The sequence below is a fragment of the Amphichorda felina genome (assembly GCF_050947745.1).
Source record: "Amphichorda felina strain 45539 chromosome Unknown scaffold_1, whole genome shotgun sequence".
NCBI classification, from domain to species: domain Eukaryota; kingdom Fungi; phylum Ascomycota; class Sordariomycetes; order Hypocreales; family Bionectriaceae; genus Amphichorda; species Amphichorda felina.
In genome coordinates this window covers 4,480,724-4,500,060 of record NW_028145049.1, presented here as the reverse complement: position 1 = coordinate 4,500,060, position 19,337 = coordinate 4,480,724, and the positions used below count along the sequence as shown (strand labels likewise).

Sequence of the window (19,337 nt, the reverse complement as noted above, 5' to 3'; positions counted from 1 at the left end):
AAACTGTCTGGCGCGGATTATTATATACGGAAAGATCGGAGGTAACTTAGATCTGCTCATCTGAGTCTGACCGATAAGAACCTAGGTAGGTTCCGGCAAGTCTTCATCGTATTTCAGACTTATTAGAGCCCAACATCCTCCATCACAGTTGCCGGAGTATGAAGAATGAATAATACCACGGGTTAGTGAGAAAATATACCAAAGATAACCTAGAATCAATCAGTTTTTAATTAACAGGGTGGAATAGAAGGTATCAAGACACCATACCTTACTTATAGAAAATAAAATATAAATTTAAGTAGAATAGTATTAAGTGTAGTCTTGCTTTTTGTTTGGTTAATTATTTGACATATTCAAGGCCCCATACCGGCAAAAAAAGACGGTTGGCAAAAATAAGGTCCCAGAGGGAGTCGAACCCTCGCTGGCCGGATCAGAACCGGCAGTCATAACCGTTAGACCATGGAACCATGGCAACTTCTTATGCGATGATTGGGGGCTCCACACTAACATTTAATAGCGGTACCAATCAGTGGATGCGGCCGTGAGTATACCAACGCACTCATCGGAAGCCCAGGACTTGTATATTTATGAACACGCATTATGCGCGAAATGGCGAGAGTCGTGGAAGAAGGCCAATGTGACCTTTTCCGGATCTGAAACGAGGCACAAACCAGTCTGCTTCACGATAGAAGATCTCATAGCAAAGCCTACATCTTTATCGAGTATGATATAAGCATCTCTGGGGTCGCCAATAAGAATATGCAGCTGACGTGTGGGGAGAGATCCGTTGGACTCGATGGTAATGAAATCCGCTTTTCCGTCATGGAATAAGCGTCGGGAATTAACGAATCTATTTATGTTGATACCAGGCAACCAACGACGGCAGAATCCTGGCGCGACACGAAGAGGCATAGGTACTGGTGCGCCGAAACATGCGCTACAGTCCCAAAGGGAAAGTGCGGATGGTCCAGTTTAGAATGATTCGAAGTTGGTATAAAATGCGATGGCTGCTCATTTGACGCGACGCATACCTTCCTGTTGACCTGGCAGGAGGTTTGTTGTGGTTGGGCGTCGACCAACACACCAATCGCCCCTCAATGTGGCTATGCTATGCAGCATGCTGAGCCCCGTCTGCCATCACCAATCTACAGGCCGTCATTGTCCGCTGGCTGGGCTTCTGCAGCCCATGCATGAGGTACTTCGCGACTCGTTAAATCCAGCACCCCGCCTTCAGCCATTCCAGTCTCATTGTCTTCGACATGCATCCGCCTCTCCCGCGCCGTCTTCTCACCAGCTATGGCTGAAGTGTTTGGTGTCGTCACCGGCGCGGCGGGACTGATATCTCTCGCCGTCCAGATCAACAAGGGCATCGAAACACTGCGCGACGCCCGCCAGCGTGCCGATGGCGCTCCCGCGGAATTGGAGACTCTCACAAGGGAGTTGGAGTTCCTCGCCATTGTCATGGACCAGGTCATCAGAAAGGCACCGCCCAGCGACTCTTTTATCATCCAGCACTGCGAGAGAAGCTGCGATCAAGTTGTCAAGCGCCTTCACTCGTTGAGGAAGATGTTGCTCGAGAGCTCAAAGGCCGAGGGCCCCAAGAAGATCATCAAGATCCTGGCCTTTCGCCGTTGGAAGGAGAATGTGGACAGCTTGATTGGCTGTATCCGAGATGCGAAAACTAACCTTGGCCTGTGAGTTTTGTGTGTTGAAAGATGAAAGTCAGAGGTGAACTTCGCTCACCCCTAGTGCGAATCTTCAACCTGTAGGGTCAGCACTTTGCAGATACCGTCTCTCATTATCGAGGAACTTGAACTAGTGACTCGACTTCAGCAGCCGCGGGTTGACCAGACCACTCGCAATGGCAATAGATCTGCTGAGTTACAAATCGGTCCCATGTCCTCTTCGGCTCTAGCCGACAGCCCCTTGGGATACGATATGAAAGTGGCTCGCTCAGGGGATACTACAAGATCCCCCCGGCGTCAAGACTGCCTAAGAAGTGCATGCTCCTGCTCCTGTCACCGCACTGAAGAGGTCCAGGGCCGCTTCTGGGCGCTAAAGTACACACCAGTTGCCGCATTCCAGAACACCTGCGATAATCCACAATGCAGCGGATCAAAGCACGGCGTGAAACTAAGGCTAGCCCTCTCGAGATATGGGCTTCGGTGGGCTGCTATTGTGCAGTTCCAGATCCAAACGACAGCGGGAAGGGTTTCGCTCCATCCAGCTCTGGAAATTGAGCGTATTGTGCCATATACTTCTCGTGGATTTCAACTTATTCGGATGTTTCACCAAGACCTCATGTCCACAGAAGAAATCATGCATGAGCTTACTGTCCTCGCGCAGAAGGATCCAACGTTTAGACATCACGTCAACCCAGCAGGCGTGAATTACCTTGAGGTACCTCCCACTCCCAGATGTTGAAGCTGTGAACCTAAAACAAATACAGGCGTTCCTCATCTCACCTACGTCTTTGTCGTGGTACTATGCAAGGCAGGACAAAGATTTCAAGTTTATCCAATTTCTATCCTCCGAATTAGGTTTAATTGAGAAAACTTGCCCGGCAAGGTGAGCTCTACTCATGGAGTCACCAACCGTGCCTCAGGTGATACTGACTACACCGTCATCCTATCAGATTGGTGGAATGCTGTGCTATAGAATCAAAGCGATGGGAATCATGGGACGTGGGGCCTACTCAGCTTTTGAACCATTTAGTTGAGCAGGGCCTAGAAACTACCGAGGTTGAGATTATCAACCCGTCCATGTGGAGTAAGGGGTTTCGAGCGCGCGGCAGCGACTTCTGTCTTGGTCTTCTTGATGAGATATGCTCCAATAACCAAGGTATGTAAGAGTTTCCATATTCCAGTTCTGACCCAGATTGTGAGCTTGGGGATTGACCACCAGGATGATGATACAGGGTTCGCCGGAATGACCCCGCTTCACGAAGCTGTCTTATCCGGGACAGCTGAATCGGTTGAGTACTGGATAGCACGTTCGGAGAAAAATTCCAGAAACTCCCTAGGCCAAACCCCCATGCATCTTTCTGTAAGACGCCCAGTGCAACTTGCGTGTCTTATTCGCTATGGGCACGATATCAACGCCACCGACCTATCGGGAATAACTCCCTTAGCATATGCAGCTGGATTGGGTCAGCTGGAGGCTATGTCTATGATTATCGAGACTGGAGCGGACCTTTACTTTACTGACCTGAAGGCTCACGTATGGGACCCTGAGGCACGGCAGAATTTCTTGACATTTGCCTGTGAATCTGAACAATGGGATATTGTCCTTGGCGGGCTTAGGATCCTCAAAAACAGTGTCGACAGGGAGATGATACAGATCATTGGCCAAGAAGTCACTAAAGACTACATGTCCAAGCACCGCTATATGAAATTTGATACTAACCTCCTCGGAAATCTCCTAACCGAATGGCGGCCTGAGAACTTAGATATAAGCTCAAATCTTGGCTTGAAACAAGCGTGCAGTTTATTTCTAGGACTGGCCACTTCTGCCGATATGCTCGAGCCATTCATTGACCACGGTTTCCCAATCGTCGGACACACCAACCAACTTGGGCAGAACGAACTGACAACCATACTCAATGTCGACTACTTGAAAAGTGCAGACCTATATCCCGGTTTAGCGAACAGGCTTATTGATTTAGGGGTGCTGGTAAACCAAGAGGATGACTTACACCGCACGCCTCTTCACTACTGGTTTCGCAACGGAGCCGTGTCTCCAGATCATCTCAAGAACGGCATCATGGCCGCGGGAGTACTCATCTCGAGAGGGGCGGATACAGCACATACAGACCGATGCAGGTGCTCATGTGCACCAAACGGCTGTCTGCCTGCCGGGGGACTTGAAGCTACCGGCAGTATACCAGATACGGACGAAAACTTTCGGCTCCCTTTGTTTAGCATCGAGTGTCTTCACATCGCGGAGGAACTTGGAGTTCCCGGCCCTCCCAGAAAGATGCTCCTGTCGTTTATCCGGAGAGCTAAACACGAAGAGCTGGGCATGACCCATGTGTGTTGCAGTCGCAGACGGGAGTATGACGATTTGGGTCGGAGAACCCACTGCGATCCCATGGACGACAACGACATCAACGAGATTCTTGAGGAGGAGGCCGAATTCATTGACATCCTCGAGCAGGAAATGGGAGAAATATCAGAAAAGGGGTATGAGGAGCTGATGGCATACTGGTTTTCCCAAATCTATAAAGCGCTAGGACGTTGCGCTGGTGGATGCATTCTCCCGAATGACTGGGTATGATTACGATACAGGCTTGAAAATGAAGCCTTGAATCTTGTATACGCAGCTAACATGGCGCAGGAAACGAGGACCCACAGCCTGGACCACGAAAACGATCGCTATGTAGAGCGCGAGCCCGTGCGGATCAGCTCAGCCCAGAAGGTTCACCATGACCTCGTCGCGTACATCTCGGAACTGGAGAAGATATACCAGTCTGATGACGCATACAACTGCAGCGTTTCGATGTGGGCAGAGACAAAGGATAAATGGTACACAACGAGACGAGACCGGCTTCTTCAGCTGTTGGCGGCTCTTGAGATAGGACCGGACGAGTTTGTTTGAATATTCCCGGGCTAAAGTGGAATATATTCGGTTGCCGTCTTTGCGTCTCAGCTTAGACTCGAATCATGTTGAAGAAAGCATCGAGAGGTTCCTTTCGGGAATGGATAGCAACAAAGATGCATAGGTTGTTGAAAATTCAAATCTTCTTATCCACACGCTTATCACGACTTACCAGCGTGGGCGAGTCACACACTTCTGTTGCTGCGATCAGCCTATTGGGTGAATTTAGTATCAATAGGGCTATACATCACCGATTCTCCGACTCACTCCCCATCTCCATCTTCTGTTAGAATTTGCCAAAAGTGAGCTGCCTAATTCCTACATACAGTCAGCAGCTTGTCATTTGGTGTTGATGATCCCTTGTTGCTAAGCTTCACCACCAAAAATCTTCGTACCCTACACCCAGGGCATCAAAACAACGGTATCGGTGTGGTAGGTCTTGTACACTGATGGCAAAATACTGACATGTATGTGCGGAGCAGGATTTGAACATGGTATACTAGCCACCTATTGTACATCGTATCATACAACACGCGCGAATATAGATATGAATATGCACACGAACATGTGTATTACTACTCATAATGGTGTCTCTTTTTTTCCCCTTTTTCTTTTTCTTTTTTTGCTGACCGCTTGCTTTCTTATTAGCACTATAGAGTAATCTTCCCAATAGAATGAAGCTTCTTTACGAATTATGCGCTGGAACCGGCGAGGCGCTATGAGACAAAAGCTGCCCCCAAGTAGCCGCCGTGTCGGAGCGTCGAGGCCATCTGCGACACATCCGGTTCCATGAGCGTCGCAACTCCAACACAGCCTCCCCCTCGCAACGGCCCAAAATGTGGCCAGCCTCTCAATTCCCATCGCCATTCTTTGTAAATTTCTCACCAAAAGACAATAATTCAAACCTCCTCTTTCAATCTTCAACAATTCTCTGCGCTCGCGGGCGAGCGCCTCCTCCCTTCGACACTTCGACACCCCGACACCCCGACACCTTATTAATACCACCATGGGTGCCAACCTCTCCGTTACCGTGGAGCCGGATCTCTCCGGCGTGGCCTGGTCACCGGGCGACCGGAGCGCCTTCGTCATGGTCGGAATCATGTGGGCTCTCGTCTTCTACGCCTGCGCCATGATCTGGACCACCTGCGCGCTCATCGACCGGTGGCGGGGCCCCTATGACAGGATTGGCACAGGAAAGAGCTCGGTCCTCGCGGCGCTGGTGCTGTCGACGGCTTGGCCTGTTGTTTTGGGATATATGATGGTCTCGACGTGATGGATTCAATCGGTCTGGGTGACAGCATCTGGACTGGAAGGTCCACCGTTTTGCCGGGGTCGCGCAAGCGCCCGCTGGGCAGCACTCGTTGGGGCCATGGCTGGAAACGGGGGGTATATGAGGGAACAACCTTCGGGAGCCAATTACAATAGCTGCGCCCGGAATATACATGAAAGCAGGGAGCGTTGCTGCACCCCATCAATTCCCTCTCTCCTCCTTAGCCAACCAGGGTGTTCCGCCGACTGCGGTCATGCCGTGCATCCCTTCTCCCGATGATGGACTCGAGGGTTTGCTGCAGCGCCTTTGCGTCGTATCTCCCGCCCCGGCCAGACTCGTCTCTGGGACCGTAGACCCTCGTCGAATCGATGCCCAGCTGAGAAAGCCGCTGCTTGTCTACCCTGGGCGACGTGGGGCCCTCGATGTAGATGACGTGCGTGACGTACTTCCAGTACTCTTCGGGCCCCGGTCGGAGCAGACCCCTCGAGTCGGCGCAGGCATTGGCAATGGCCGCCACGAAATCCAGCCCAGTGAAGGGGTCGGTCGAGGGCCCCGTCTCGCGGTCGGTGGTGCCGTTGAGGATGAGGATCTTGTTGCGGATCGATGCGCTGGCAATGGCGTCGCCCACGCCCTTTAGCACGATGTTGGGTATGAGCGATGTGAAGAGGGAGCCGATGCTGTAGACAACCGTGTGGGAGCTCTTGACGGCCTCGAGGACACGTGGGTTGGCGGGGATACGAATCTCCTGCCCGTACGGGTTGATGTACCATAGGCGATCGATCCTCGCAGTCAGGTCTTCCTCGTCCTCCTTGGAGAAGGCAATGGCAGGCCGCCTCAATGCGGGGAGCGACCCCGGCAGGTTGGCGTCCTCGACCTTGTCGTGCTCCTCCGTGTCATTCTGCATCAGGGGTACAGGCGTCTGGGCGCCGGTGCTGATACCTGTTCCTGGCACGGCGCGGCTGGGCTCGTTGGGATGGGAAATGTCGTTCTGGCCGGTGATGACGGTGTCATCCGTCAGCCCAGCAGCGATGTGATGGGCAAAGTTGGAGTTGATAGCGGGGAGGACCGAGATTCGATCGGGAACGCCGCAGATGGAGCTCAGGAGATAGATGGCGGCCTCGAAGCTGCCGGTAAAGAGGCGCGCGCCGGTAAGAAAGAGGTTGCCAATGCTGGCGCCGGAAAAATCGAAGCGGCTGGTCGGCCTCATACGCTTGACAACCTCGAGGTTGAAGCTGTTAAGGTAGGAGCGGATAAGCTCCCGCTTGGGCGAGGAGATGTCGTTCCACAAGGGGTGGGTGGCTTCCAGGATGTCCACCCACTCTGAGCGGGCGCTGGGGTGGGACTTGGGGAGGCGGTGGTTGAAGAAGTGCTTGATGGCCACAGTCTCTGGGTTCTGGTTGTCGGGGATGAGACGAACAAGGCGGGATCTCACGTCACCGATGCCTCAATCACCAAGTCAGCATCATTTGTACATCAATCGGTTGTTCATTGTACGAACCAGGCCCGCCAAAGACGCGGATGATCTCGCTGGTGCTGCCGCCATTGTCGGATATGGGGATCACGTAGCTGAGGTTGCACTGGTTGGCGTCGCGAACGTGCTCAAAGACCTCGACGAGGTTGTTGGCGGCGCTACCACCGGAAAATACGACGATGCCCGTGTTTCCGGAGGGCGTCGTAGTCGGACTTATGGCATGGAGAGGAGACGCTGAGGGTGACGGGGCATGAGACGAAGAGTGAGAGGAGTTGGAGGGAGATGTAGCTACGGCGGAGACTCCATTTGGGGGGATCTGCAGTGCGCTTCTTGGCGAGGTGTGAGGCATTCGAGATGTGCAGCGTCGTTTACGCGTAGGCTATTGAATGGTGATCAAGATGCTAGGATGTCGTGAGACCATGTCCGTGAGACTTGTGACATTGTGACTTGTCCTCTTCTTGGTGAGCCCCTGTGAGTGGGCACAATTGCCGTTTGCGTACATGCATGCATGTACCCGTACAGTCTAGCCCCGGTTAGCCGTTTGAGACTGTATTGACACATAGGTATCTTAGCTGCATGCCAAGTTCTACGTCGTCCCAATACAACGGTCTCAGCATTAATGTACATGCAGTCAGCAACCCAAAGCGTGTTAAACAATGCACACGCACGAGACATTGTCGTCAACGACACCAAGGCAGGGTGTTCTGATTCTTCGACATTCTCAAAGACGCCGGCCATGAAAGAGATTTCAGCCATGCCGTCACACGGGCTCTCTCTCCGGAACACCGCGAATGTCACCATGGACAAACTCCGCATCTCCGGCTCGCCCCACGTATCTACGTCAGGGCTGCTCATCATTGGGTTGCTTCGATTGCTTTAACTTCAAAATGAGGTGGATAGGGAGGCACCGCGCGACAAATGGAGGCCTCTGCTATTATCTTTGGCAGGGTTATAAGTAGAGCTTAGTCTCAACTCACCCTGGCTCACTTCCACCTCAACTATCGCCGCGCGTCCCGAGTTCTCAAGCAAGACAGACAGACACCCAGATACCATCACCATGGCCCAAGATATCCCCAAGACCACCAAGCGATGGATCGTCACCGGCATGACCGGCTTCGATGCTCTGCGGTTCGATGAAGTCCCCGTCCCCGAGCTGGGCGACTCCCAGGTCCTTGTCAAGCGTATGTCTATTAATCCCTCGACCCCCTCATGACAGCTTCTGTTCTGACCAGCCGCCATAGTCCGTGCTGCTTCTCTCAACGTGAGCATCCTCTCGAGCCTGGACCCTAACCCTTGTTCCTAACACCCACGCAGTACCGTGACCTCATCATCCCCAAGGGCCAGTACCCCTTTGCCCTCGACATGGGCATTGTCCCTGGATCCGACGGCGCTGGCGAGGTCATCGCCGTCGGCAAGCATGTGAGGCGCTTCAAGACTGGCGACAAGGTCGTCACCCTGTTCAACCAGAGCCACATCGGCGGCGACCTCGACCTCGCCTCCGCCGCCACCGGCCTGGGCGGTGTCATCGACGGTACCCTGCGCACCGTCGGCGCCTTTGACGAGAATGGCCTTGTGCACCTCCCCCAGGGCCTCAGCTTCCTCGAGGGCGCCACGCTCCCCTGCGCCGCCGTCACCGCCTGGAACGCCCTCTACGGCCTCAGGAGGCTCACGCCGGGTCAGTGGGTCCTCACCCAGGGAACCGGAGGCGTCAGCACCTTCGGCCTTCAGTTCGCCAAGGCCGCCGGCGCCCGCGTCATTGCCACGACCAGCTCCCCTGCCAAGGCCAAGCTGCTCGAGAAGCTGGGTGCTGACCACATCATCAACTACAACGAGACGCCCAACTGGGGCGCCAAGGTCCGCGAGATCACCAACGGCGTCGGCGTCGACCACGTCATCGAGGTCGCCGGCCCGACGTCCATGGCGCAGAGCCTCGAGAGCGTCAGGATTGAGGGCATCATCAGCATCATCGGCTTCGTCGGCGGCACCAAGGACCCCAACGAGCCGGGCTTCCTCGAGAACCTGACCCGCATGTGCACCACGCGCGGCCTGCTCGTCGGCAGCAGGAACCAGATGGAGGAGATGTGCCGCGCCATCGAGGCCAACATCGACAAGCTGCGCCCCGTCATTGACCCCAAGGTCTTCAAGCTCGAGCAGCTCAAGGAGGCGTACGAGTACCAGTGGGCCGGGAAGCACCAGGGCAAGGTCTGCATTGAGATCTCTTAGGTGTTGAAAAGTCGAATCACAAGATAATAGATGAGAAAACGACCATTGATTAATGAAAACCTTCACCTCTACCCACCGACGTGAAATGCCAAACAACTGAAATCCCGAACTGCGTTAAAATCGATATCAAGAAAGGAATATTGCTGACACCCATCGGAGCCAATTAATCAACCACATATCCCATTACAGCTTCAATCCAACTTATACCAAACTCCCTCCAAAACACCTTCAAAACTCACTTCGACACACCCTTTACAGAACAAAGGCCGCTCCAGCCGCAACTATCGCACCGAGCAAGTTGCCCCCAATGCTAGCAGCCGCACCCGTGGGCTCCGGAGCACCCTCCGTCCCCGTCACCGTCCCCGTCGACTCGGACGTCACAACAGTGGGCGTCTCAAAGGTCAGTGTCGTGATGCCCACAGTGATGGTGGTGCCCCAGCTGAAGGTCGTGGTCGTCACCCACGTAAACGCCGCCGTCCCGTATCCCGTGGTCGGCGTGGGCGCGAGGCTGCTGTCCATCGTGGTTATGTGGCCGTCGCAGTCGCCGTACAGGCAGCAGGCCGTCTCGCCGTCGCCGTCGCCGTCGCCGTCGATGAAGCACTCGGTCCCCGGGGGGCAGCCGCCGTCCTCGCGGGGGCAGCACGTCCATGACTGGGGGATGCATTGCTCGCCGCAGAGGGTGTAGTCTGAGTCCTCGCAGGAGGGGGGGTCTTCGTAGTCCTGGCGAGGTGCGAGCTTGGGGTTGTGACTGTGGAGCGAGCATGCGATGGCACCAGTGGCGGTGAGAATGAGGACGAGGAGGGACTTCATGGTTGAGGAGTGACTGGGTGAGTTGATGTTTGATCTGGTAGATGTAGTGTAAAGCGAGGGTAATCTGTTTGAACAGCTTGCAAGATAGATGCCAGACAGAGAAGTCGGGCGTTGCAGGAACAGGACGAGATTTATATACGTGACTCCTAACCCATGATCACTTACAGGCCCCCCAAAATTAGCCTAGTTATACGACATCTCGCGCTCAACAGGAATCACTAACTTTTCCTCTCTCGTATTTGCAATTTAGTGATTTAAAGGCCGCGTAGGTGGGCATCATCCTGATAGTTATTCACTGTTGAAGCCAGACGCGTACACTCGGATGTGACTACTGATTCAATAGATGTTGCACAAGGGTCTGGCATCCACGGTGCATCTTGATTCCTGCAGTCTCCCTACTAGGCCATGCACGTCATTATATACATACATGTACTCGCTTCTGAATGTGTCGATACCCTGTCGGCTGTCGTCCCGATGGGGTCCATGCTCTCAGCCCTACTAATGCAGTGAGACTGCGATCCGCTCTAGCATGTCTTGGCCATTATGGCGTGTCGACTATCGAAGATTTAGAACGTATTACGTACACTAGAAATGAAAGGAAGATATTGGCGAAGTATCGGCTTAATTGCAGGATATTCATCTCATAGCGGCAAACCACACGTTCCTATCTGTGAATTACCGCTAACCTGCCCACATCGCCACAGATCCACCTCTGTGCAATCACGGAGGCGACATCTCTGAATCAAACAGATTATACAATAGGTCAATACTTCATATATGGCCATTCTCTCACCCACGTTACTAGTGCCATGCCATCCAGGGCTTCAATTTGGGTATAACCTCCTCAGAACTCGCTACAGCCATTCCATCCATAGTCATGTGTGTCATCAAATCCCTTGCCCTTTTCAGCACTCCAGCTTGTTGGCGCTATCAGCACCCCACGCCGGGGGCAGGTTCCCATCACGTGCCGCCTTGGCCGTCAGCAGTGCAGCGTACGACCACGTCAGATCCGACGCCGACAGCGGCGACCCGTCAGTCTTGGAGAACTGCTCTGCCATGGCGCCATCCTCGGGGACGTACTTCTGTACGACCGAGAGGTACCCGTCCGCCAGCGTCTTGACGCCCTTAGTAATCGCCGTGTATGTCTCCGAGTCCTTCTCGTATGTGCCCTCCGCGGCTGACTCAGAGATGCCCTTGAAGAACGCGAGCGACACGTCGGTGACCTCGATGGATCCGGCCTTGTCCCAGGACGCGAGGGCGTAGTACAGCTGCTCGGCGGCGGCTGAGGTGGTGAGGTACCAGGGGTTGCCGTCCATGTAGACGTCCTCAATGTAGCGGCCGAGCGCCATGGCCTCACCCTCGGCAATGCCGCTGTTGATCTCCCACTCTTTGAACGAGTCGGCGACAACCTTGAGATTCGAGAGGGCTCGGGCGGAGCAGGGCTGGAACAGGGCGTCATCGCAGCCGGCATTCACGTCAAAACTACTCCAGGTTAGTTATTTGCCACGTAATCAGAATATCATAGCCAGCTTACTTGTGGTTGGAGGAAATGACAGTGTTGGTTCCCTTGTTGCTTCGGCCATAGTCGTTGTTGATATCGGCCATCATATACCCTTCGCCGCCGTTCCACATGTCCTGGAGAAGGCATCGAATCTTGGGGGCTTCGGCGTCGCAGTTGGCGCATTCGGCCCCAAGGTCAGCGGCCAGGGCGACACCCTCAATGAGTGATCGGTGCTGGGCGATGAGCGTGAAGAAGGATGTGCCCTCCACCTCTTCCCAGAGGTCGAATCCTGTAGTCTAATTAGCAGGGCCATCGCAATGCGCGTCTTATTGGGTCGCCATACCTGTCTCGTTCCAGTTACCAGCCACATATCCGAGATCTCTGCTGACTAGCGGCCAGATGGAGTCCTTGACTGTGGCAGTGTCGTTCTGGCCCATCAAGTAATGAGCATATCCCATCAAGGCCGTGGCCCGCAGCGCTGGTCCGTCTCTCTGCGTTCTTGTCAGCCTTTTCCATATCATGCCGTTTGTGTGAGAGATATTCGTACCTGCGGTCGTCCCCACTCCTCTGTAAAGGCAGTCATGTCGACATGAAACTTGGGCTCTCCTAGACCACCGCTGTCCACACCGCCGGACGGATTCTCCACCTCCTGGAGCTTAGCCTGCGACGAGACATATGCCTTCAGGATGGCCTCGAGGTCGGCATCCTTTGTGACGAGGAATCGGTCGACGAGCGACTTAATGGTGAGCGCGGCATCTCGAGTCCACGTGTAGAAGTCTGATCCATGTTCAGCCAAAGGAACAAGGAACCTCCCTGCTGGGTGTATGACTTACAGTCTGGATCCGACTTGGATGGGCTGGCGACGACGATTCCGGCGGCGGCACCCTCGACCTTGGATCCCGAGTCGCCAATGTTGGCCAACACGCCAGCGAGGGCGATGGGCTCCTGAGCGTCGAGCCACTCGTCGAGACCTGCCTGTCTGGGCGCGTGCGGTGCGGGAGCACCAAGTGCTCCCTGGGCAGCGAGTACGCCCAAAAGGCCAAATCTGGCGACACGCGAGTCAAACATGATTTCAGGGATGAGGGGCGTATGCAGTTGGTTGAAGTTGGGAGCGGCAGTTGGATGAGTTGCGTCCGCTCATAAATCTGACGCCCGTTCATCAACGTCTTTATACATTCTCCCCGTCTTCAATCAACCCACGGGAGGGTACTAGATCGGCGAAAGATTAGCGCATTCAATTGTGGGCGCCGTTGACATCACTAGGCCGGGGCTCGCTCAAGCTGGAAGGACAAATCTCGAGGCTCTCCAGCTTCTCCACACTCGGGGGTTCAAGGACGGGATTCGACCGGCAGTTCCACTGTCCCACCCCGTGGGAGCTCCCCGGATCCTGGCCTCCTTGCTCGAATGCCAGCACGGCTACCGCTCGGCCCTTTGTCGGTCGGCACTAGCACCCAAAAGTTTCGCGGGTGAAGCAGTTCATGTTTCCGTCGAGAATCCGGCATAGTTGTGGGGAGATCTGCAGGGGGGTTGCCAGCTTCGGCAGATGGGATGGGGCCCCGGATCGAGACGGCTGCACGTGCTAGCCAGGTTTTAATGCTCGATACCTCAGAGTCGGATCATCGGATGGTCGAGGAATCAGATGGTGTTCGGTCTTGATGGCATATTGGCAATAGCGGTAATAGGGTGCAAGGCACGACGACAGTCGCTCCGTCGGCTTGCCAAGCCCATGACCCGATCATTTGTCGCGGGGAAACTTGAAACAGGATCGCGTCGGTGTTTGTTCTCCAACCGTCTCATTGGTCGGTCCGACGACATGCGAGCTAAGAAGTTCCTTAGGTCAGTTCATGGCCTCGCAACTGCCAAGATCACGGTGGAGTGTCGGAGTATCCGCACACCTCGAGATGGTCGTGGTGGAGAGGCGGAGAGTCCGCTAAGCCTCACAGCCATCAGGGGAAATGGTTGTGAGCCAGGACTCGAATGGGAAAGCAGGACTCCGGGATGCGACGCCTCGGCAGTGTGCGTTCCGCCGATGGGACACGAGCGCGACGACACGACCTGGTCTTAGCCACTTACACTGATTCCCTGCCCTCCTCCCCCGCAAATTGACGTTCCGCTCCAACATCGCTACCCCACAGCCGGCACTAAGACCTGGGGTCTCCATGTCTTCTCCATGTCTTCGCCATGTCTTCACCAATGCCGTGGCCGTCCTTGTTCAGCTTTTGGCCGACGTCGGCTCCCTCATTACGGATGCCCCAAAGCGATGGCCAGTCCACAATACGGCCGAGGGAGGCGCAATTAGAACGGTTTCGTTCTGTGCCGGCATGATCTGGCGTCCTCTGACCTGTTACTGAAACGATTTGGCTGCGTCGTCATAGGTGGGAAGCTTTCTCCTTCGAGGGACGGAGGTGCGGGTGCTCTCACGCCTTGCATCCGCGGCGAATCAATGCCGAATGATCTGGGGTTTACCTGATGGGGGCTTGTCAGGATGCAAACAAACCCGCCATGTAGTCGGCATCTTGGCGACTAGTCCTAACCTGCAGCAATAATGTTAACGGATAGTGGGCAGGGGACGGACATCTGCATATAAAGACAAAGAAGCATCCAGACATTGAAACCGTTTCCCATCCACCACAAACAGCACCAAGCACCACAAGCACTCCGCCAATCAGTCTGTCATTCACAATGCTTACCAAGGTCATCGCCCTCGCTTCCCTCTCGGCCACCGCCTACGGGCACGGCTATCTCGTCACTCCCAAGAGCCGAGTCGCTATCAACGCTGATGTATGCCGACACCTGCCCGTGAAATCAGTGTAAAACGCGCATTACTGACATAGTCTAGGGCGGCTCCGGCCCCGACACCTGCCCCGAGTGCACCATCCTCGAGCCCGTCACCGCCTGGCCAACCCTTGACGATGCCAAGGTCGGCCGCATGGGCCCCTGCGGATACAACCAGCGCGTCAGCGTCGACTACAACCAGCCCGGCGGGAACTACGGCAAGGAGCCCGTGGTGACGTACTCTCCCGGCGAGGTCATCGACGTGCAGTGGTGCGTCGACAACAACGGCGACCACGGCGGCATGTTCACGTACCGCCTGTGCAGCAACCAGGAGCTGGTGGACAAGTTTCTTGACCCCAACACGGTGCCCACGGAGGCAGAGAAGCAGGAGCTTGAGGACTGCTTCCAGAAGGGCGTCCTGCCCTGCACGGGCGTCGACGGGCAGCAGTGCGACTACAGCCCCGACTGCGGCGACGGCGATGCGTGCCACCGCAACGACTGGTTCACGTGCAAGTCGTTCGACGGCGAGGGCTGCCAGGGCGTCGACAACGCGGAGCACGGCTCGTGCTTCACGTCCATTGCCGGCGGGTACACGGTCAGCTCCAAGGTCAAGCTGCCCGAGAACATCACCTCGGAGCACACTCTGCTGTCGTTCAAGTGGAACTCGTTCCAGACGCCCCAGATCTACCTCAACTGCGCCGACATTGCCATCCAGTAAGGAGCACCGTCTTTCGAGACTGCACTAGGAGCATATGAGGAATAGAGGGACAAGGGTTGGGAAAAGGGGGAGAAGCATATGTATGTATACACGCGCGACCTGTATGATGAGGATTGTCTGTACTGCCGGCAGCCAGCAGACACGACTTGAGGATGAGCTTTCCGAGGACATGAGACCTAGACCAGTTGCAGGCAGCTTGATAATGAATTTTCAGAGCGCGTTGAGGCCTGAACAATCTTACGTCACCGTTTGCCCCTCTCCACTCCTGCCTTGCCAGCCTCGCCAGCTGCCTCGTACCTGCTACCTGCCACGCATGTCCACCAGCCGTCACCCTTTAAGGCTGTAAAATAGCCTTGCAGCCTAAAATAACCCAGTATCCCTTTACCAGCAGCCGACCTGATCGCTCCAAGTGGTAAAACTGGCAACCCGACCCCCCCCTTTACGAGAGACCGCACCTCTGGGAGACAGCCTGGAGGTTGCACGTTCGAGTAAGACCCGCGGCCTTCGAGTCAAGTCCAAAAGGCCAAAACTGGTTGTGGATGGGACACTCTCGGGTGGATGCGATCCTCCTTTCGCTCCCAGGCGATAAAGGTCCCCAGAGTATTTTTTTGATCATTTTGTTTACCCCTTTTTTATTTCCAGAAGTGTTTTGGCCACTTTCTGGGTGTTTTTCTGAGCAAAACAAGGTTCTTCGTGTCGAGGGTTGAGGGGTCTTATATGGCATTTTGGGTTGAACGCATATGAGGTTGTGTGATAGGTGTGGTTGCGACGAGGGTGCCCACGTGACCACGGAGTGGTCCCACAAAGGCACAGCTTGACAGCAGCCGCAACTTGGGGCCGTAGAGATCAGTAATATCGCACCTCACTATTGACTGCTACTGACTACCCGTAATACCTCCGTTCTTGAAATGCAATTATGATCGGGGCGCGCGCCTCTCCACTTTCTTTACCTTCTACCCCGACTCTAGACCTTATGGTGGGCTTCGATCATGTGAATCATGATCTTTTAACCACTATCCTACAGTCACACTCCCAAGAGTCATGCGCAGAATTTGTATCAACAGCCTTTCTTCCCCAATTTTGCTTTATTCTTGGCCTCCCAAGGCATGCGCTGTGCCCGGGACTGGGAGCCAGTGTGTATCGCCACTCCCATCTCGTCTGGTTCCTGCGTTGGGAGCCCCAATAAAAATACACTTAGAAGACACCCTGCGTCGTCGGTGAGAACCTCCGGGCCTCTCTTACCCTTGATATCCACCACGGGCCGCCCATGGGCCAAGTCGCGATAATTACGGTCCTCTTCGCCCACGGGGGGCGCGGACCGCGCTAGGCTCGCGGTATGGTGGATAATCTAGGTAGGTGCATGGATGAGGATAGCCACTCCTCGACGTTGACAAACTCCAGGCACCGCAGCGCGCAAATTGCGGCGTGCATCTCCGCCCTGTCGCTCGTATGGTGGGGGCCCGTGTCGGCCGTCCAGGCATGGTTGTAGTTGGTGGCTGGGCCCGAGTTGCCAAACTTGACGCCGCAGGCCGTCATGGTCGCCTTGCTGTTGCCGTTGTCGACGGTGTAAGGGCCGCATCCGTATATGTCGATGACGATGGTGGAGTTGGGGTAATAATGGATTGGGTGCTGGAACCCGCTTGGGTCATACCTCAGCACATGTGTGCGGTAATATCGTTGTAGCTGAGGTGGCTGGCGAGGGGGAGCACAGACGGTTGTTCTGAGTATGGCATGGCGAGGTGGCCGATCCTTTGAGTACAGCACATGAATCCGAGGGTGATGCATCCACCAAGCTTCGTCTGGTGTGGGCAATAAGTGGAAGATGCCATGGTGGGAGTGACCCGACCTAATCCAGCAACGGTTCTCACATGAAACCCACTCCTTCTCAGAGGTGGGAGAGGGAGACTTCCTTCCTCGATTTCTGCAGACACTCTCTGATGAGGTCACCGCCCCTCCCCCTTTACTTGGTCAGGGCATAGAACTGTCTTTGACGCCGGTTCGATGCAGTTCCAAGATATAACACCCCCACTGTCACCATAAATAGAGGCAGGTAACCGTAGTGCTTTATGGTTCAAAGGCCACAAACCCCACACTCCCCCCGCCGAGTATGGCATCCCAGTGCGGTCGAAAGATGCTTTCCCCGTGCAGCGACTCCAGCCACAGGATGCTCCTGATGCAGACGAGGGTGTCGTCCCAGGTGCCCAGTCCCAGAGAGGCGGCTGCGAGATGCGCCTTGTCCACGAACCACTGGTACTGGTGCGCGCCCATCGAGGCCACCAGGCCGACGGCGAGGAGCCAGACGTCGAGCGCGTCGTATTCACGAGGCGTCGACTGGAAAGACTCGAGATGGTGCACAAAACGGGTGAGCATGGTGTTGAAGATGACGGCGTGGGAGTAGTACGTCGGGCCCTGCGTGATGAACATGTAGAGTATGATGGCATAGCGCACGGACTCGGTGAGAGAAGAAGAAGAAGACGACGACGAAGACGACGACGATGACGGGGCTGTGGTCAGATCCGGGGCGGTGAGAAGGAGTCGATGGACGACGAAACATGTGAGGTCGTGGAGTCGCGTGGTGGGGAAGGGGATGTGCTGTGCGCGCTGGAAGACGGCTCGGAGGCGGACCAGGACATTGCTGACGGCGTAGTCGACGTGCATGCTGTCGATGCCATACGAACCATGGGCGAGCACCTTCGGATCCAGCTGCCACTCGGCAATGGGAGGGATGCCGTGCCCAATGCCGAGATCGTCCTGTGTGTCGAACTGAGGATGGCCCACGACCAGCATCGATACCCTGGGACTGGTCAGTAAAGTACCTTTTTCAACAGCAATGGTTGGGGAGAGAGGTCTACCAGCTGATCATCCTCGCAGTTAGCGGGCTGGTCTGCCTCACAGCATTGATGCCGCCTCTCATTTCCACCAGCTTCTTGGCGCCATCAACATGCATCTCGCTGATCTTGGTGTTCCCCTTACCAAACTAGGACATACAATTTCAACAATGGCTTCGCCGAAGAATGAAACGGGTAGTTAGAGCACCCACCTCAATAGCCGCCAGGGTAATGACCGAGTTCATGGTCCCATCCTGGACCGCCAGCGACGCATGCTCGACCTTGCGGCGCAGCAGGGCGACCGAGTCGGCCATGAGAAGCTGTGAGGTCTGGAACCCGCGGCGGGCCAGCAGCTCCTCGTCGAGGCAGGCCGTCTGCAGCGAGACGTGGAACAGGGCCGGGTCGCCGAGGGCGAGGGGCCACCACGAGACCAGAAAGGGGTTGGAGGCGGCGCTGAGGTCCAGCGGGTAGTACTGGAAGGCGATCTTGTGGAGGACTGAGGGGGGAGGGGGATCAGAACGGAAGTAAGGCGGGGGTGGAGGAGGGGCGGCTGCCGGTGAAGACGGACAAGACGTACGTACAGCTGTGGATGAGGCGTTGGACGTGGTCCCGGGGGAGTCTGGTAGGCGGGTACGAGTCAAAGGGGTCGAGCGAGCCAGAGATGTAGTAATGGTTGGTCAGGGCGCGGGAGGCGTCATGGCCATCATCTCGAGGCCCCGAAGATGATGCGCCGTCGTCCTCGCCATGAAGCCGGGACTCCGGAGCCACCGGAGGTTCGGTCTCGTCGGCCGGGCGGCGTGGCGCCGTCCAGGGCTCGTTGGCGTAGACACAGGGGGCCTTTCGCCTGACGCAGCGGGAGCACCGCGGAGTGGCGAGGTCGCAGCTGTGCTTGGATCTGGCGCACCCGGCACACGAGCGGCGTAGAGTCTGGCGCATTTTGCGGTGCCACGGTTTCGGGGGAGTTGTTGGAGGGAGAGAGTGAGTGGTGGAGACCCGGAGCTACTTACAGAGACGCGATGGGGGGGGGGGGGGGGGGATTGGGGAGGCTTGGGGACGGCCCAGACTCCAGTAACAGCCAGCTAACATGGGGATCCTGTCGACGCACGCCATCTCGGAACACGGCAAGGGGAAAAAGCAGAAAAAGA

The 19,337-nt window shown here is 55.5% G+C and overlaps 8 protein-coding genes and 1 non-coding gene across 9 annotated transcripts; 4 read left to right on the top strand and 5 right to left on the bottom strand.

Annotated features, from left to right (window-relative positions):
- Positions 1-395: 395 nt before the first annotated feature.
- On the bottom strand, positions 396-467 carry ACO1O0_001473. The gene has a single exon. It is a non-coding gene; the product is annotated as a tRNA-Gln (tRNA).
- Positions 468-1,296: 829 nt separating this feature from the next.
- On the top strand, positions 1,297-1,698 carry ACO1O0_001472 (uncharacterized protein; the record flags this gene model as incomplete). Its single annotated transcript, XM_083190959.1, has 1 exon — positions 1,297-1,698. The coding sequence occupies one exon, from the start codon at positions 1,297-1,299 to the stop codon at positions 1,696-1,698; it is 402 nt and encodes a 133-aa protein (XP_083054818.1).
- A 2,391-nt stretch (positions 1,699-4,089) lies between these two features.
- On the top strand, positions 4,090-4,596 carry ACO1O0_001471 (uncharacterized protein; the record flags this gene model as incomplete). The annotated part of the gene is made up of 2 exons (XM_083190958.1): positions 4,090-4,269; positions 4,336-4,596. 2 exons carry the CDS (start codon positions 4,090-4,092, stop codon positions 4,594-4,596), a joined length of 441 nt encoding a protein of 146 aa, XP_083054817.1.
- Positions 4,597-6,086: 1,490 nt separating this feature from the next.
- ACO1O0_001470 (gluconeogenesis factor YvcK family protein) lies at positions 6,087-8,012 on the bottom strand (the record flags this gene model as incomplete). Its single annotated transcript, XM_083190957.1, has 3 exons — positions 6,087-7,309; positions 7,365-7,571; positions 8,006-8,012. The coding sequence occupies 3 exons, from the start codon at positions 8,010-8,012 to the stop codon at positions 6,087-6,089; spliced, it is 1,437 nt and encodes a 478-aa protein (XP_083054816.1).
- A 382-nt stretch (positions 8,013-8,394) lies between these two features.
- Positions 8,395-9,560, top strand: ACO1O0_001469 (zinc-dependent alcohol dehydrogenase family protein; the record flags this gene model as incomplete). The annotated part of the gene is made up of 3 exons (XM_083190956.1): positions 8,395-8,518; positions 8,579-8,598; positions 8,652-9,560. 3 exons carry the CDS (start codon positions 8,395-8,397, stop codon positions 9,558-9,560), a joined length of 1,053 nt encoding a protein of 350 aa, XP_083054815.1.
- Positions 9,561-9,812: 252 nt separating this feature from the next.
- Positions 9,813-10,370, bottom strand: ACO1O0_001468 (uncharacterized protein; the record flags this gene model as incomplete). The annotated part of the gene is made up of 1 exon (XM_083190955.1): positions 9,813-10,370. The coding sequence occupies one exon, from the start codon at positions 10,368-10,370 to the stop codon at positions 9,813-9,815; it is 558 nt and encodes a 185-aa protein (XP_083054814.1).
- A 905-nt stretch (positions 10,371-11,275) lies between these two features.
- gla1 (glycoside hydrolase family 15 protein) lies at positions 11,276-12,939 on the bottom strand (the record flags this gene model as incomplete). The annotated part of the gene is made up of 5 exons (XM_083190954.1): positions 11,276-11,852; positions 11,905-12,160; positions 12,215-12,362; positions 12,419-12,648; positions 12,705-12,939. 5 exons carry the CDS (start codon positions 12,937-12,939, stop codon positions 11,276-11,278), a joined length of 1,446 nt encoding a protein of 481 aa, XP_083054813.1.
- Positions 12,940-14,553: 1,614 nt separating this feature from the next.
- Positions 14,554-15,364, top strand: LPMO13A (uncharacterized protein; the record flags this gene model as incomplete). Its single annotated transcript, XM_083190953.1, has 2 exons — positions 14,554-14,652; positions 14,711-15,364. 2 exons carry the CDS (start codon positions 14,554-14,556, stop codon positions 15,362-15,364), a joined length of 753 nt encoding a protein of 250 aa, XP_083054812.1.
- A 2,064-nt stretch (positions 15,365-17,428) lies between these two features.
- ACO1O0_001465 (uncharacterized protein) lies at positions 17,429-19,128 on the bottom strand (the record flags this gene model as incomplete). Its single annotated transcript, XM_083190952.1, has 4 exons — positions 17,429-18,158; positions 18,217-18,341; positions 18,405-18,688; positions 18,774-19,128. The coding sequence occupies 4 exons, from the start codon at positions 19,126-19,128 to the stop codon at positions 17,429-17,431; spliced, it is 1,494 nt and encodes a 497-aa protein (XP_083054811.1).
- Positions 19,129-19,337: the final 209 nt, after the last annotated feature.